Source organism: Pogonomyrmex barbatus, unplaced genomic scaffold (genome assembly GCF_055798465.1).
Source record: "Pogonomyrmex barbatus isolate J1 unplaced genomic scaffold, ASM5579846v1 scaffold16, whole genome shotgun sequence".
In the NCBI taxonomy this organism is placed as follows: domain Eukaryota; kingdom Metazoa; phylum Arthropoda; class Insecta; order Hymenoptera; family Formicidae; genus Pogonomyrmex; species Pogonomyrmex barbatus.
Genome location: NW_028297112.1, coordinates 3,228,281 through 3,245,526, shown reverse-complemented (window position 1 = coordinate 3,245,526; position 17,246 = coordinate 3,228,281). Strand labels below are relative to the sequence as shown.

The following is a 17,246-nucleotide window of genomic DNA, read 5'->3' as shown; positions in this document are numbered from 1 at the left end:
GATCACGATGGAGACAACGACCATGCATTGATTTCGCAATGGATACCTTTGAACCAAGCGCAATTGCACTTGTCTCAGTTAGTTGCACCAGCAATAGTTAATACTAAATATTTTACTTTTAGTAATAATATTGAACAAAACATTCATATTTGTTGCATTTTTAATTAAGTCTGCATTATCTATAGTTTTTAGTGTTAAACTTATTGGGATAAAAGACGTTGATTTAAATTTTACTAGAGAAGTGCATTATTTAACAAAATTTGTACATTAATATGCTAATTATTTCACGAAAGGTAACTTTTGATATTGATTATCTGCCTTTGTACAAATGGATATTAAAAACGTAAGCGAATGATCATTCAAGCACAAATGGATATGCCACAGCGATGTGTAACGTGAGATTTATTACAAAGTTCGACATATACGTGATTAATGGGATTTTATAATTCACGTCGAATCGCGATCAGACAGATCTCGTTCTATTTCGTCATGTAGATGATATATGAGTATAAAGGGTTAAAGATCGAGTATCCGAATATCCGATGCACTCGTTTTTTGCTTCGGTGGAATCTGGAGTTCTATAGCAAGTGTTCAAGACCATATACATTAAAAAAATATTTTCAGATTTCAACACTGTAAAGATATTATCAACTTAATCGTAATCATCTATCTATTTACCTAATTTTAATCTGTTAAATCTTAGATTTCGAAGCAATCTAAGATTTGACCGACCATTAAAATATATCACACCTTGATTTCGTATACATAAATTAAGTTAAACGATTACGAGCTAGTGATTCGCTATTTTTATCAAAATCACTCTATTTACGACGCAGATAAGGAAAGAAAGAAAATTAAGTTAGTTCGGTTTACCTGTGCCGGTAGTATCGATACGAATGTCTTTTACGTGTCTTTTACAATTATTATATATACAGATCAAATCCAGCTTCAATCCCATAAAGCTTTCTGCTTGACTCTTTACCTTTTATACTCCCTGACGAGGTGTGCGGCGTTTGGGGCGCGTGCGAGGTCAACGGCAACGGCGAGCCCGAGGAGGTCGCGGAGTGTTCCAGCTTGGAACTCACCGCGCTCCACATCTCGAACATGTTGAACGCCGTGGTGGCGGTGTGGACCGACGTCTGCCAGGCTGATGCCCTGCTGAATCACCGGGCGCCTTACGCCGGCCCGGCGTAACATCCGCGGCCGCGTAACCGCGTTTAATCCCAAAGACTCACCCTATCCCTCGGTCCGAGACACAATCGTCGTTACTTGAAGGGCAACTTGGTTGTATCAACACTAACGGCGCGACACTCGCGATCAAGTTTATCTTGATGATTCTATTCGCACTTTGTCCGCACACTTTGTTTTCTCTCTACGTTTTCTCCTCTTTTTCCTCCCCCTTCTTCCCCGTCTCCTCCACGCCACCCCAACGACGTTGCAACGTGACGCGATTTATCGCGTACCGTTACCACGCGCCCCCTCGATCGAGATTTGGTAGTCGTTGTTATTGTCGTTGGCTTAATAGCCGCACCTACGTGTTGTTCACTCTAGTCACTTCGAAGTTGCAGCACGCCGAGTCGAGTACTCGTCGTGGCCGTTAACGTCGTTGCGCTCGTTTCGTTTCTCGTTATCGCGGTCGTGGTCGCGCTTCCCGTAGCCGTTGTCCGCGTAGCCGTCGTTCCTGTCGTCGGAAATCGCGCGAGTATCCAACGACGTGACATGGCTTCGACGAACTTTGCTTCTCGCTTTCGACCTGGAAAGGAGTTGCCACCGCGCCGATCGCGCAAGAACTATCTCATATATCACACTTGTTATCGTATTTTTTATATTCTTAATATGAGGATGATTTTAATATCAAAACAAATTTTCCAAGTTGTTAAATATCAATAAAATCTTCATGTCGTGTTGAGTTTACGTAAATAAAGATAAACTTTATTTATTTATTAAGATATCTCGGAGATTGCTGATAAAATTTATTTTGAAAACTATTTTAAAGGCAAATTTTCAATTTGAAATACATTATGTGTTTTTTCATTTCAGTTATTATTTCAGTTTCAATTTAAATAAACATATTTTTCGATAAAGTTCAGAAAGAATATTCTTGTAAACTTGTTTTGTTACTTGTAATATAAAACTAATTCGATAAATAAAGATTTACTGTATTTTCTCGTTTAACTCAACTGCTATATATTTTCTTAGTTTAAGATACAAAAAGAAGAGATAGAAAGCATAACACATAAAGTTAGCTCTTGCTCAATCGGTGATTGTAACTTCTATCGGATTGTTTCGTGCTATCTCATTTTGAATGAGGGAAGATATTAATTCTACCAGATAGCGAAAATATTGAGATTCGTGAAATTAATAATTGAACGAAAGCGCCTGCGAAAAATTATGAGGAAATTGCATCGAATGACGGATAAATGTAAATAATAGATATTAGCTCGGAGAAACACCTACGCAAACTTTAAATTGTGAGGTATTTAATTCCATCGAAAGTTTCCCAATCGACTTTCTAATAGACTAATAAAAACGGAATAAAGATAAAATGTGGTACGGACAAAAATATAACAACAGGAAAGGAAAACCTAATATCGTATTAACTAAACATCAGTCTATAATTTAAATTTCCTTGCACAAATTAAATACTTATCACATATGGATTTAAGAATTGAAGATCGCAAGAGATTAATCGCGCGTGGACTTGATGAAGAACGAATCTTGAATAGTGAGTCGACTTGTACAGAAGCATTCAGGACCGATGAAAATAGAGAGGAGGTTAAAGTATAGAAAATTTAAATAGCAAGCGGATAAAACCTGACGTCGAAAATTTAAATAGCAAGCGGATAAAACCTGACGTCGTGTCATCAATCCTCGAGCGATCGATTTGCGACTGACACGAAAAAGCGGCCGACTCCTGGCGCATCGATCCTGCATTTCCATGCACCACGATGGTTCCCCTTTAATCCCAACCGCGTTGCAAGCAGTGGAGAACTCGCGTCGAGGGGAACCGCGCATCGCTATCGAGCGAAGCTCGGCGACCACCGGCCGAGCTTGCGAGCCTGCTTTACAACGCCGACCACCCACTCGTACTGGGTGTCCCGCAAAAAAAAGCCGACGACGCTGAATTACTCGACGATCGAGGGATCGAGGAAGTTGAACTTTCACTCTGTTTAATGACACTTGTATGTATGTAATTTTATCTATATAATTAAAATTTAAATTTAGCGAAAGTGTGGATTTTACTTGCTCAAAGATAAGAAAAAGTCCAGTTCAAAAATAATAATAATAATAGTAATAATAAGGAATTTAAGTAGGTAATTATTTATTAAATTAAATATGGGTTAATATTATTATAATCTCGGGGCCCGTAAAGGGAATTCTCGACTTAGAGTCGTTTGGGAAACGCTGCTCTGAGAATACAGAGATCACCGTTATATATACATACATGTGTATGGACGTTCGCGAACCATAATAAAAGGAGAAAATTGTGAAAGAAGAGGAAGGAAGGCGGAAAGTACAAGAGAGTATAGGAGGAAAAGAGGGAGAGGGCTCACGGTACCGTACGTACGGTTTACGTTCCCACTAGCCTACTGACTCGATGCTCTCTCTCTCTCTCTCTCTCTCAGTCACTATCTTTCTTGCTCTTCCTTTCGCCTTAGTACAGCGGGTAGACCAACTCCATGATCAGCAAAGAGATAGCGTTGCCCATCGGAACGAGGCAAGCTCACACGTGTATAATTGCTTTTAAGATAATTATATAAATTTGTTACAATAATTACATTTTATATCTAATAAAAATTTAAAAATAGTTTTTTATTTTTATTTTTAGTCCTCAATTAGCGTAATTAAATTTTGATTGAAAAACGACTACAATTAAGTAAGCTTTTCATATGCAAAACTTTCTGTCTGAAGCCACAGCATTTAAAATATTATAAAATAATATGTAATATGTTGGTAATTTAAACTTGATTGTGTAAATATCCTTTTATAAATATCTTGCGAAATATATTGTCTTTTTATTATATTATGTTATCAAAATGTAATTATATATTTCAATTACTCCCTTTATTTATATGTCCAGAGGGAAATACGATAATAGTAATATTATAGACCGGCGTAATATAATAAATAAATTGCTTAACAGCCAGTTTTATATCTAACTGCCGCGTGTGCTAGCGGTAAAGTCAGGTGCGGTAAGGTGCAAACGTTATCAGAATTGTGCAGCGAATAAAGCCTAAAAGTCGGTGAAGTACGGCGTGTGCGCGCACGAGCTCCCGTTCGCGCGTGTGAATTACTTTCGCCCTGGGGGGGCATCGCATCTTATTTAGGTCGTATACATCGAGCGTATACTTCGGTTCTGGCACGAGCGTGTCGGCGGTGTTATTACGGCATCGCTATTATCACGAGAGAAAGAGAGAGAAAGAGAGAGAGAGAGAGAGAGAGAGAGAGAGAGAGAGAGAGAGAGAGAGAGAGAGAGAGAGAGAGAGAGAGAGAGAGAGAGAGAGAGAGAGAGAGAGAGAGAGAGAGAGAGAGAGAGAGAGAGAGAGAGAGAGAGACAGAAATGTGCACAGGTGACCCGACTGTGCGCACGCGATTCGCGCTTATCCCTATCTGTCGATTTAGAAAAGACGACTCGTTGGATGATTATTTCATGCATCAGAAGCGGAGAATCGAAGCGGCTATCGAACTTGATCTATATAAATAAATGATTTCCCTTGGTTGTATTGAAGACAATAAAGTAATACCAGATACGCCTCAACCACAGATAAATTCACATGTATAAATTAAATGTCACGTAATGTGACGTTAACAAGGAATAAAGTACACGTCATGTATTATTAGTATTTATATGAGGTAAATCTGCAACCGACTTCTGCATCGCGAAAAAGTTATAAAAATTATAAAAAAAGTTATAAAAGTTATAAAAATTCAACGTGAGACAACTGTGAACACATTTAAAATTTGTGAATGAAGAGATATTCTGAAACGAAATCTTCGATTTACTTTTTCGAAAAACGCGATTTACTTTTTGGCAGGGATTTAGTTAAGAAGACGATTTTTGCTATTGATGCCAAACATTTTAAGACACTTCGCATATAACGTAATTTCATGTTTCCTATCGCCGTCTTCGTTCCATCGCGTCACGTGGGTACTTCCGGTCGCATTGCGAGGACACTGTTGTAGATAACAGCGGGAATAGTCTATCTTCTAATATACATTCCACGATTATAGCGTGTAAATTATTCCATCGTGCATAGCCGGTATCACACAGTTTTTGCACATTATACCGATTCAAGATTCACCTAAATAACAAATATATCGTTTCCTCAGTAATGTCCTTTCAAGATCTAACGTTAACTCGCCGTTCTATTTTTTGACAACAAAATACCTAATATAAAGCAAAAGATACACGTAATGCCAAAAAATTTAGGAGAAAGTTTCGTCGAAAGAGAAATGCGATTTCGAATTCATCGAAAAAATTCGAAAAAAACTCAAAGTTGACAGAATGGATTAAATATGCCGGATATATCCCTTACGGCGTACTTCTGGCATTGATTTTCATCCGAGTACAATCCGTGGTTGTATCGGGAAATTCTTAGTTCTTAGTTCTTCTATCGCGCACTTTAGCTGCATCGAGAAAGGAATAGATCTCCGATTATTGTCTTGCGAATGCAAGATATCGCCGGAATGAGAACCCGCGCTTTTCCGTTCGCCTGCGTGCAGCGCACATAACGTACACATTCACGCGTCTGTATCGCTGTGCGTGCGATATAGGTATTATTACTTAATAATATCCATAACTAGGAGGTAAATGTTGAAGTGGGCGAGAGAACGAGAAGGAGAGCGAGAAAGACAGAAATGGAGAGAAGAGAGTTGCTAACAGAAAAAGAGAGAAAGGGAGAGGGGGAGGGGGAAAGAGAGAGAGAGAGAGAGATAGAGAGCAGGGTAAATATCATACAATCATAAAAAAAGAAGATGAAAAAGAAGAAGGAAAGTTATGAAAGATCGATGATGAGAAAATGGAAACCACATCATTTATATTCTGTAATATCCACAAGCTTTCTTAAGTCGAGTGAATTTTTTCGAGACAGAAGAACCATTAATTGAAGCCTGTACGTTATTAGATATCAGAGAATAAGTCATGCTTTTTTGCTACATCATACGAAAAATCGAAAAACCTCCGAAAATTATTAAAAGATAAATTTATCAAACAAATTAATTTCATATCTCGAATACCAATATTTCCGTTACATTTAGTGCTAAATATGACTGTTTTACTATTCAGTGCTAAATATTATCAGATTTATTTATGGTTTTGCAAGAAAGCAATCGAACATATTTATATCTGTCGACAAGATGTATCTAAAATGTAGTACATACTTAAATAAACAATTCATAAAATAGTAATAAATATAACTTAATTAAATTAATAATTTACATAGAGAATATGACAAAGTTAATAGTTTTCGTCTATAATCGTATTAAAATAACATTTCTAAAATCTATACTAATTTAAAGATTTTAAGTTTCAAGATTTCTAGACTATAATATATATTTTAACGGAAACATGGTAATTCTGTTTGACGATACGAATTTTTCATAAACGAGAAAGATAATACACTGCCACACCAGTTTTCAAGACTTTTACGTCGCTATCTGATGTATAGCTTCTTCCAGGAGACACCCTCTCCCTGAGGGAAGGGAGAACATACACGAAACGAGCCGAGAGATAAGTTTTATCCTGCAACCCACCACTGTGTCGTCGTTCGTCGATCTGAACAATTCCGTAGTGTCGCAGCAACACCCCAAGGACGCGTGTCGAAAGGTATCACAAAAGGATAAAAACAACCCCAAAGAGATCGCGATGACACTTGCTCGCCCCGCAGTTGCACTCGCTCCACCCCCTCCTCCACGTTGGCGGACGCGCTCGCATCACTCACTTTCACTGACGCGTCGTGCGGCCCATGCGGACCGGCCGCTGCGGTCCCTCCGCGCGCAAAGGGTGGCACCCCGCCGCCGGCACGAGAAAACGTCGATACTCCTCTTTTTCCCTTTCGTCGCGGCGCCGTCGAGTAACGACGACGTGCACGACGATATCCGCGAGCACGTAGCGGATGAAGATGAATACAACGACGACGATGATGACGACGACGACGACGACGACGACGACAATGATGAACACGACGTCGATGTCGTCCACCTCCGGCACTCCGATATTCCGTAGGTCCGTACGCGGAGCGTCGACTGGCACACTCGCGCGGACAGTCACGAGCAGCCCCTCCGCATCCCGACTATCCGCGCGCGAAGACCGCACGCGGGCCGAGCAACCGCGAGGATGGGCTCCGGCTCGCCGCGTGCCATCGGTCCCTTCGCGGACGCGGCAACTGCGGCGATCGGAGGTGACACACGGAGGTGTCGGTGGGTCTCACCCGGGTCTCACGCGTTCTTTCCTTTCTGCCTCTTTTTTTCGCGCAATCGTCGCTGTCGCACGGCGCGACGCGACGCGACGCGACGCGGTGCTGTGCGGCGCGGTGTGGTGCGGTGCGGCGCGGTGCGGCGCGGTGCGTGCGATGTGGTGCGATATGGTACACTTGACAAGCGGCCGGTCACTCCGCGAGTATTACGGAAACGCACGCGGATCACTCTGCGGCCGGTCACTCCGAGACGAAACGGGGCCGAGCGCACGATGCTCGTTGTTGAGAGAGAAACAAGGAGGGCTCGGGAAGTATCGCGAGACACACTTGAGGGAAGTCGCGATTGTGTCGAGTTGCGAGTGATCCCTTTAACGGACACCGTGGCTGTCACACGACCGTGGCTCTGGGTTGACTGGTACGCGTCGCGCAAGACCAGAGAGAGCCAGCCCCACCGTTCGCCCTCTCGTTCCCTCTCTCGTCCCTCTCTCTATCAGTGCCTCTTTGTCTGTCTTTCGCGTTTGCGAGTCGGTTGAAGAAAGAGAGAGAGAGAAACGAAGAAAGCGTGAGTGCGACGGCGAGGAGGGCTCGGTGCGCAGGGCACAAAGTGGGAGGCATGGGAAGGGTGGAAGGGACGCGGAGGGGATGCGAGAGAGGAGGAAAGGAGGGAATGCGCGTTGTGAGTAAGGAAACTCTCACGACGGAAAAGAAGAATGGGGTGGCAGGGTGAAAAAGGAGGAGCGGAAGGTGGAGGGCTTTTAGATAAGTCGAGACTGAAGAGATGCGAGAGGAAAAGGGTAGCAGGGTTGCTGTAAACAGGATCACGTTGGGGTAGGTCGAGCTGCGGCCTATGCTCCCTTCGATACTTTCCGGAGTCTTCCGCACGGACGCGGACGATGCTCTGATCGCAAGGTATTCGATGCTAACCGTCCTGATTACAAAGGGTGGACAGGACGGACGTAATAAAAATATAAGCTTTTGAGATGATTTCAGCTCGAAGAATTCTGATACATGCGTATGGTACATTACGTCATTACGACATGAGAGCATACGGAAAGAGAAACAGAAATTGTTAGAAGAATTATCGATTCTCTGATACGAATGTATCCCATTTATAGATTCAGATACTGATTGTGACACATTTCTATCCAATTTTTAGATATTACTAATACATATATAATATATAATAATAGAAATGTTTCTGCGCTTTTACAGCTTTAATAAGAAGAATTACACGTTTAATTAATTCAGAGAACAATCCTTTCTATCAAGTTATTGATTATATAATCTCCTTAGGATATATTAAAACAATTAAATAATCAGGCTTTTTAAACTCATTAGTAAGACCTCGTTTAAAAAGTGCGCTTTTTTACTCAGCGTTCCGATTATGTCAGCTCTTCGTTGCGTGCTAATAAATATAATAAAGAACGATTTCATAACGATTCCTTCATAAATGTAACATATATGTCACATATATGTGACAGGAGGGTGGGAGAGAGGGAGAACAGGGAGGGGGTTAAAAGCGTTTACTTTCTGTCTATGAACAGCGAGACTGGTTACAGGATGGCGCACGCATTCACTGTGCCACGATCGATCCTAAAAGCGATCGATCGGTAGGGATGCCGTCGTCGTCGTCGTCGTCGTCGTCGTCGTCGTCGTCGTCGTCGTCGTCGTCGTCGTCGTCGTCGTCGTCGTCATCGTCATCGTCGTCGTTGTGACGAGGCAGGCGTTATTCACTTAACGGAAAGGCACCGTCGTTGTTGTCGTCGTCATCGTCATTGTCATCCAGGTATTATCGTTAAGGTTAATCGTGAATCTTAATCCTGTTATTGAAACAGCACGGTCCGAATTAACATGGTTATTTGGTTATAGGAAATTAAATGCCGACGAGAATTTCAAGAAGGCGATTAATGCAATGGAGATTAAACTAACAGCCACGTATTTAGATTCAAAATATTATTTTAATTTAGATTATATATAAAACTTTTTGTTATCAAAGAAAATTTCAAACTCTCCTTGGAGCGGTGTTTTTTATTCTGTTTTAGTCTTAATAAGAGAATATTTCTTATTATTTTGTAATATTAAGATATCAAAAGAAGATAAGATGTTAGAATAATATAATAATAAAAATTAATTATTAAATATAAATTAATTATTAAAAATTATAATTTAATAGTGAATATTATTCCCTGTAAATTCATAATCTTTCTTAGTTATGAAAAATAGAAAAAAGATAAAGATTTTAATATCTTCTTAATAGTTAAATACAAAGTTAAAATTATAGATGATATGAAATAGATTAATAGTAATTGATTAATAGTAATTGAAAATTAATAGTAATTGAGAGAAAGAACTTCGCGGAAAATCGCAGATTATTTTCAATGAGCGCTCGTCGTAGAATAAATCACGTACTGCAATATATGGGAAGGGAAAGAAACGTAATTGCGAGAGTCAATGTCTTTTTTCGAAGATCGTAATGATTAAAAAAAGTCTAATAATTGCTACGACCGTAAATAAATTATAATCATCGTCTCATAACTTCTCTTCTTTGGTCTTGGCTTTTCTCGACTTAAATTGCTTCATTCTACCACACTTCTTGTTAGTAAGCTATTTAATTTTCATTTATTTCTTTTCTTAAGTAATCGTTGCAGATTCCATATTTTTTTCCGCGTATTTATCCCTCATTTTCCTATTTCCACAGGATTACTTTCATATTTTCATACTTAATTCAATTATATCAAATATGAGAAGTATATGTAAATACTTTAAATTTAACGTTACATAACACTGTTATATATATTGGCGTTTTTCGGTGTAACAGTTCCTCTTTGCTTAGAATCAAAATATATAGAACCTTTTCCCGATGATCGTATAAAAGCATCCGACACTCGATATCGCACCGTTAGGTCGTTCACTCCCTCCCACTCAAGCTCATTGTCGTTTCGCGCATTATTCCAGACGACGTCTTCTCCGCAGGTACGTGGGAAGACGCAATCGAATCGATCGGCCCGAACGGGAAGAGGGTTTCCATTATCTGGCCGTGAAAAAAATGAACCGGAATTTTTTAAATCTGATATATAAAACCAAACTGAGATATTATGTTTAATGCCAGATGGAGGAGAGCTATCGAGCCTTTGGATTCGGATCGTTCGGATTTCAAAGAACTCAAACCGCTCGGAAATATTTACATGACATTGTAAATGTATGGATCTCGCGTGGGAAGTATAAATACTACTAAGTACGTTTATAAAAAAATTAAAGAAATAAAAATTAAAAAAATTAAAAATTAAACTAGGAAAGAGAGAGTATATATAATTATTATAATCAATTATTTTTAACCGATTAAAATATTCTGCAAAATATTATAAAGCAAAAAAAGCTTTCAGTTTCATTTTGTTTTTATTTCTGCGTTTATTACAAAGATATGTAAAGATATGTAAACTTAATAAAAATGTAGTTTTTAAATTAATTAACATAAAAAAAAATATAATGTTCATTGTAATCACGTTATATTTATATTTATTAATAATATTTTTCAACTTCAACGTAACATTAACTAATTTTGCTAATTTGCAGCCAAATAATAATTGAAAAATAGACCTTTTTCATTGCTATTCTTCTGCAAAGCAAATCCAACTACCATTAAAAATTTCAAAACTATGGAATATATCAACGAAGAATAACATAATATTGTAACGATATATTGTTATGCGGACGGCGATACTATTGTTATTGCGAATTCTCACAGTTCGACCGACCACATGGGCGTGGAATCGTGCAGGTTTGATAGAAGATTTGTGACGCAATCATCTACCGGTTATTTCATCTGCAATGGAAACGACAAATTACAGTTATTTACGCGCATCTACTGCCAATGACCCATGTGACTTAAAACCGGACACAAAAGAGTGATGAGTCGAACGGTCGAGGACATTGCGATTTCGAGTCGGAGTCCGAATTAGGAATTTTATCAGCATTTCACGAATTACATAAAATCCCGTTATAAGTTCTTTTTTTTCGATACTCATATACGTATTATTTTTTTTTTAAATAACGATTTTTAAATAACTCCAAAGATAAAGCATTTATCATTATTATTGCTATCATTGTGAAATGCAATTATTCATGTGATAATTAGTAATTAATATTATTGATAATTGTTAGTTGGTTTAATTAAACGGCTGCAGAATTTATTTATAATAAAAAAGGTATATACATAGATAATGCAATTATAATCTTTCAAAGTTGTTCGCGCTCTTTGAATTGTATGCATCAGTTGTTGAATGTTGTATTATGTATTAGTAAATAAATGCGATAAAAAAATAATTATTTATTTATTTATATAATTTATTTTCATATGAATATATTATACTTCTTTCACTTCCAACCACTTGCCCTTTTAACTGATGCGGTTAAGCCAAGAGGGTACAGCAAAGCACTTATTAAATTTCTAGGAAACTGTAATTAATTGTTACCGAGAAACAATTTTTTCACCTAAAAGTTAAGGTTAAAGGCCTTTTTTGCCTCGTGCACGAATAATTAACAACTTAGAATAGCTCTTTATTTTAAATAAAATCTTCAACTACTCGAAACATAGAAAATTGATTCGTCGGATCGCGAAAGGGGGAGGTCAGTGTGTTGTCGACTTATATCAATAATAACTTACACCCTCCTTCGTAATCAGCCTAGATACTATATGATGTGGCTTACGTCCTGTTTATTGTTAAAGTAGCAACCCTCGATGTCGTTACGGTACCAATGTAAATATAATACAACCGAGGCGTAGCATGCGACACACGAGGGGTGGCGGGATCTCGCGTTCCTCGTCGCAATCGAGGTAGAGAAAGGTGAGGGTGGTCGAGGGTTTTTTTTTTTTTTTTTTTTTTTCGTTTCGCCTTTTCCCCGTGCGAGAGGGAAGAAGGCGAGGCGAGTCGGGGCAACGCCGATCGATAGGCATGTACGCGTTATACATATACGTGCGATCGATGCGGGCCTAGGCTCCGCAAGAGCGAACGATGTGTGTATAGGTATGTAGGTAAGTAAGTAGGTAGATAGATAGGTAGTAGGTAGGCACAGTAGGTTGGTAGACCACGCTGAAAGCGCGCAGGGATGTACCGTTAGAGCCGCTTCACCCGCCGCGACCGGCGTCGTCGTTGCGTGCGAACTTTTGCGACGCCATTGTCATTCTCGTCGTCGTAAACCGCCGCCGAAAACCAGCCGCGGAATCGCCGCGCCGCGCCGCGCCGCATCGCGTCACGCCGCGATGGCGCAATTGCGCCGTGAAAGTACCGCAAATTTGCGACGCGATGCCGCTGGAATAGAGTCGAAGAAAACTTTCCACGCTGGGACCAAGTTGTTTCCTGATAACGTTTATGAGTTCTCCTGACATTTGCATTTAATAAACCAACCACGTCTTTGTCTATGTATGACAGATTAAATTTTAAATTACGATGTAGGAGGTTCTTAAGAATTAATGAAACAATTTGGAAAAGAAACATTGGCAAAAGGGAATAAATATAAAAGTTGAATCAAAAGAACGTGATTTTAAATGAAAGTGACATCTGATGACTTATTAGAAAATGCAAATTAATTCAAATGATTTATTTTAATAACTTACTTAATATTCCATTTAAGAAAGAGTGAAAAATGATGGCTGTTAATTTTTGTTAAGAAAACACACACTACACTCGAAATAAAATTCTCCTGTGCGTTCTCTCTGAAAACACTCAATTTTCATTTTCTGCCAAGTTCTCGCTGCTACCAAACGTTTTGGAATCACCGACAGAACACTACTTCTAACATTTAATCGCAGGAAATACAGGAACTCGTTTCGCGCGAATCGCGTTTACGAGAATTATTTTCCGTGTCTACTCGCGAATTATTGGAGCGCAGTAACCATGCTCGTTGAAAAAGCCGACACATCGAACTCGCGCGCGATATCCCAAGGTCGAAAGTCTCCAAGTCGTTTTCTTCAGCTCGAGAGACTCGCGCTGGCTTGTAACTGGCGAACATGTAACCACCAAAAATCGGCGTGTATGCCTGCACGGGCAGCAGAGGCTTGCTTTCTCATGGGTTCATTGCGCTCTTTCGGCGGGACCCGCAGCGTTGTAACTGCGCGCGCGTTGTAAGGTGAAATTTCCAGGCGGACTCTGTCATAAATTACGTTACGACAACGAGGCGTTTGACAAGCGGTCCTCTCGAATGCCATTGCACGAACCGGGTCCGCCCGGCTCACGCGGCGCAAAGTGAATTCGAAATATCGATCCTTCATTTTTTTTCATACGTTTCTTGCATTCGGTCCACCCTTTCGTGAAATCGACAATCGATGTTTCACCATGTACCGTCAGTTTTTTCATCTCTTTTTTTTCTACTTCTCAAAATTGAAAAAGATTATATACAAATGATTTTTTCCTCTTTCCTCGCCCCGTGGAGTTACCTCGGCGAAAGTTAATAGATTTTTTTGTGGAAAACGGACACTGGTTATGCATTATTTATTTTATATATATATTTTATATATATATTTATATTTATTTTATGTTAAATAAAGACTGAATTTATTATTTGTGTAATAACAGTTCGTATTAAACTTTAAAGTTAATGCCTGTTATTTGCTATGTAAGACATTATTGTACAAGATAAATTTAAACGTGTCTTACTCTAATCTTCTCATTTTGGTATTATCATGTTTTGTATTAGGATAATTCTCGGCAGTGCTCTCAGGCTTTTCCGCTAGTTTCGCGAACCGGGAACGATCCGTTTCCGACGAAAATGAGAAGAAGAAGGTGAGAGAAAGACGGAGAAAAAGGTAGTATATATTTAGGCGGGCTGGATCAGTGCCAAGCTCATCAACGAAAATGAAATCTGGGTCTTTCTCTCTTTCTCTCCTTCTCTCTCGCTTCGAGTCACTTTCAGCTGCTAAAACGTCGACGACGAATTCGCGATACACGCGCATGACATTTTATCTCGTGCGTTTTGTGAAATCAAGTTGTATAAAAAGACTCAAATGGAAAGTAAAGCTTCACGTCGACTATGCGATTAAAAATTTGTGAAATAAAGATATATAATTTCTATTGGACGACGTTACCATGACTAATAGCATTAAAGATAATCAATGATAAGAGAATTCTGTAAAATTAATTATTTGTTCTGTTTTGCATAAATAAATAAGAGTATTAATCATCACTTTTTAAAATCATACATCTGAGATATTAAAAAAATGCAAAATGAGGAAGACGCATAATCTTTAAAATAAACATCATAGCCCCTTCGGGAATCTATAAATCTATAAAGAAAGCCCTCTGCTTATCATATGCGGATTATCCGACAATTTGCATCAGGATAAAAAAAACAAATTCTTAGAAACGGTGGCTCAACGGATTTACAGCCGCATGCTCTCGGCAGTTCAGGTTTACCTGGCATGAAATGACTTCGATAAATATTCCGTGATTCTAATAAACGGCGTGCTACTGTGCAAGAAGCGATAATAAATATTCCACTACGGGTTGCGCGACATTTCAATCGCCCTTCATTACAGGTATCGATGCACACCGTGGGCTTAGCCGGTGGCAGTATCTCGGTAGCGCAAATCCGGCTGTCGAAGAAGGCGCGAGAGCAAAGGGAGAGAAACGTTTATCAAGCTAGAGTGTCGCTTTCCCCGCCCGCGGCACCAAAATTGTTTCCGGACCTGGGTCGGGGCCCGATCCAGGTCCGATCACAACCCGCTCCCGGGTCCATTTTTGTCAGCCAGGCCCCTGTCGCTCTCTCGTGGGTTGCGCAATTTACACGTAAAAAAAAAAAGAAAGAAAGAAATAGGCGTGTACTCTCATAAAGAACTTATTGAGAAGGTACAAGATACGAATTCTAACAATAATAAATATCTTATGATTAACTTTGTAGTTAGAAAACAATTATTGTACTGTTTTGATGTCTTGTCTAATCGCACCTTTTCAAAATATGTAATATTATTATTTTTAATAAAAGAGGCATAAATAAATAATTATATTAACATTAGTATAAAAATAATAAAAATTATTAAGAAATATATACAACGAATTTCGGACATTTAATCTTAAAATCTTTTATAAACGGAAGACATGAAGTATCCCTTATGTAATTTAGAGAATAAAATAAAATAAAAGTGAGATGATGTGTGTTTTGGAATATATTTTCAAATTATGTCATAATATTTCAGAATTTGTGTTGCACGCGTAAAAAGTGATTAAATCAATCAATGTCGGACCGGATTTCTCGAGTTCACGCGGGAACGAGCTGCCGATCAGCTGATATTTCTGCCTAGAAGCACTTCACCCTCGCGATCCGCGAGTCGATCTTTTTCTCAACGATCCCATCTACATCTAGCATAAATCTATCTGCGATTATTGCGCAAACCATCGATAGCTCACCGACGCAGCTATACTTTATCGTTCCCCGATCTATTTTCAAACGCCGCTGGCTAAACCATCGGGTGTGTTCCGAGACTGTGCCGTGTACAGATACACACACACACACACACACACACACACACACACACACACACACACACACACACACACACACACGTACACATTTGTATATACATATACACATATTTATACATATAGACATTATGCCTTGGACACGTATCTTTTCTACCGTAACACGTTGCTTAATCTCTTCTGAGTCGCATAATAATGCGTTCTTCTGTTTTACAAGTTCTGTCTAACTATACATATACTATTGCACTCGTTTATAGGTAATTTGAATTTCCGATACGGTTTTCGCATCGCGGTGCTCCATATTCGCTCATCGTCTAAGCCATAAGTTATTCAATTGCAGATCATTGTATTCGTGAACTATATAATATCATCGATTCCTCATTTTACAATTAGCTTTATGGTTTCTTGAATTTATTACATAATGTCACTGGTATTATCTGGCAAGATATAAATGTACTCACCGCAAGGTGGTCGTCAGGTGTACGCGTAGAATGAAAAAGTAATGATCTTACCTGAAATAAAAATACAAATGTCAGTATAGAATCAAGAATTTTTATCGTTTAATTAAGTGAAAGAAGATTCATGAAAAGTAAGTTTTATCAAAAATTTTAATAAAAAAAAGGTAAATATAGAAGATTTAAATATAGGTAAATATAGAATGAAGCTAAATATAGGAAATTTTAAAAGAAAAGAATTATAAAAGTTAGCTTTAAATAATCGTAATAATTTCTAAAGTAACATGTCTGCATTCTTATTTCTTACATTTTTAAATTATTAAAATGTTGCCGATATTATATGTCATTTTATTTAATAAATTCGCTGAATTCTTATGAAACAGATGAGATAAAAGATAAAAGATAAGTTTAAGTAATGTAACTTTTAGATCTTACATTGCCTCTAAGCTAGAAAAGATTTTTATAGCTTTGGAGATTATCTTCTAAATAGCCTAAAGGGATAAAACGTAGCAATGTCGAGCTTATGTGTGAAAGCGAGTTATCTCTTAAGTTGCTTAAGATATTGGAATAACATCGTATTGATTGATTATACTAGATTAAAGCAACAAATTATTTTGAATCAAACAAGATATTTCTTATAGATTTTTTCACTATACCAAAAACGATGCGATTGTAAGTTCAATTTTTTCACATCAAGTTTTCAAAATAAATGAGATTTAATATGCAAAAAATTTGATTTTTTTGATTTTTTTAACAAAAATCTGTGCTATGTTAGCAAAATTCTCTAGCAAAATTTTTCAATGGTTAAAATATAAGATATCAAAATAAAAAAATGGATTTTATACACGATGAATAATATGATAAATAATATACACGATGAACATTTACGACTTCTGATGAAAATT

At 38.4% G+C, this 17,246-nt stretch overlaps 1 protein-coding gene and 1 long non-coding RNA gene across 9 annotated transcripts in view; one reads left to right on the top strand and one right to left on the bottom strand.

The window, feature by feature from the left end:
- Hr3 (nuclear hormone receptor 3 ROR-beta) overlaps positions 1 to 17,246 on the bottom strand; it is a 101,000-nt gene that overhangs the window by 57,697 nt on the left and 26,057 nt on the right. Inside the window, exons 1-2 of one of the 6 annotated variants that reach the window (XM_089074134.1) lie at positions 6,754 to 8,086; positions 983 to 1,790 (exon numbers count right to left, since the gene is read on the bottom strand). The exons of 4 other annotated variants lie outside the window; for them this stretch is intronic. In XM_089074134.1, the coding sequence (XP_088930260.1) occupies positions 983 to 1,106 (124 nt within the window). In that variant the 5' untranslated portion in view covers positions 1,107 to 1,790; positions 6,754 to 8,086. Of the gene's footprint in view, positions 1 to 982; positions 1,791 to 6,753; positions 8,087 to 17,246 lie in introns of those variants that run through there. One more of the 6 variants, XM_089074133.1, reaches the window with a different exon arrangement.
- Positions 8,895 to 11,724, top strand: LOC105425788 (uncharacterized). 3 transcript variants are annotated; one of them, XR_016138665.1, is made up of 3 exons: positions 8,895 to 9,350; positions 10,389 to 10,650; positions 10,989 to 11,724. It is a non-coding gene; the product is annotated as an uncharacterized LOC105425788 (long non-coding RNA). The 3 variants fall into 3 exon arrangements; XR_016138666.1 differs by having other exon boundaries at positions 8,896 to 9,201; positions 10,371 to 10,650; XR_967690.2 differs by having other exon boundaries at positions 8,900 to 9,201; positions 10,989 to 11,723.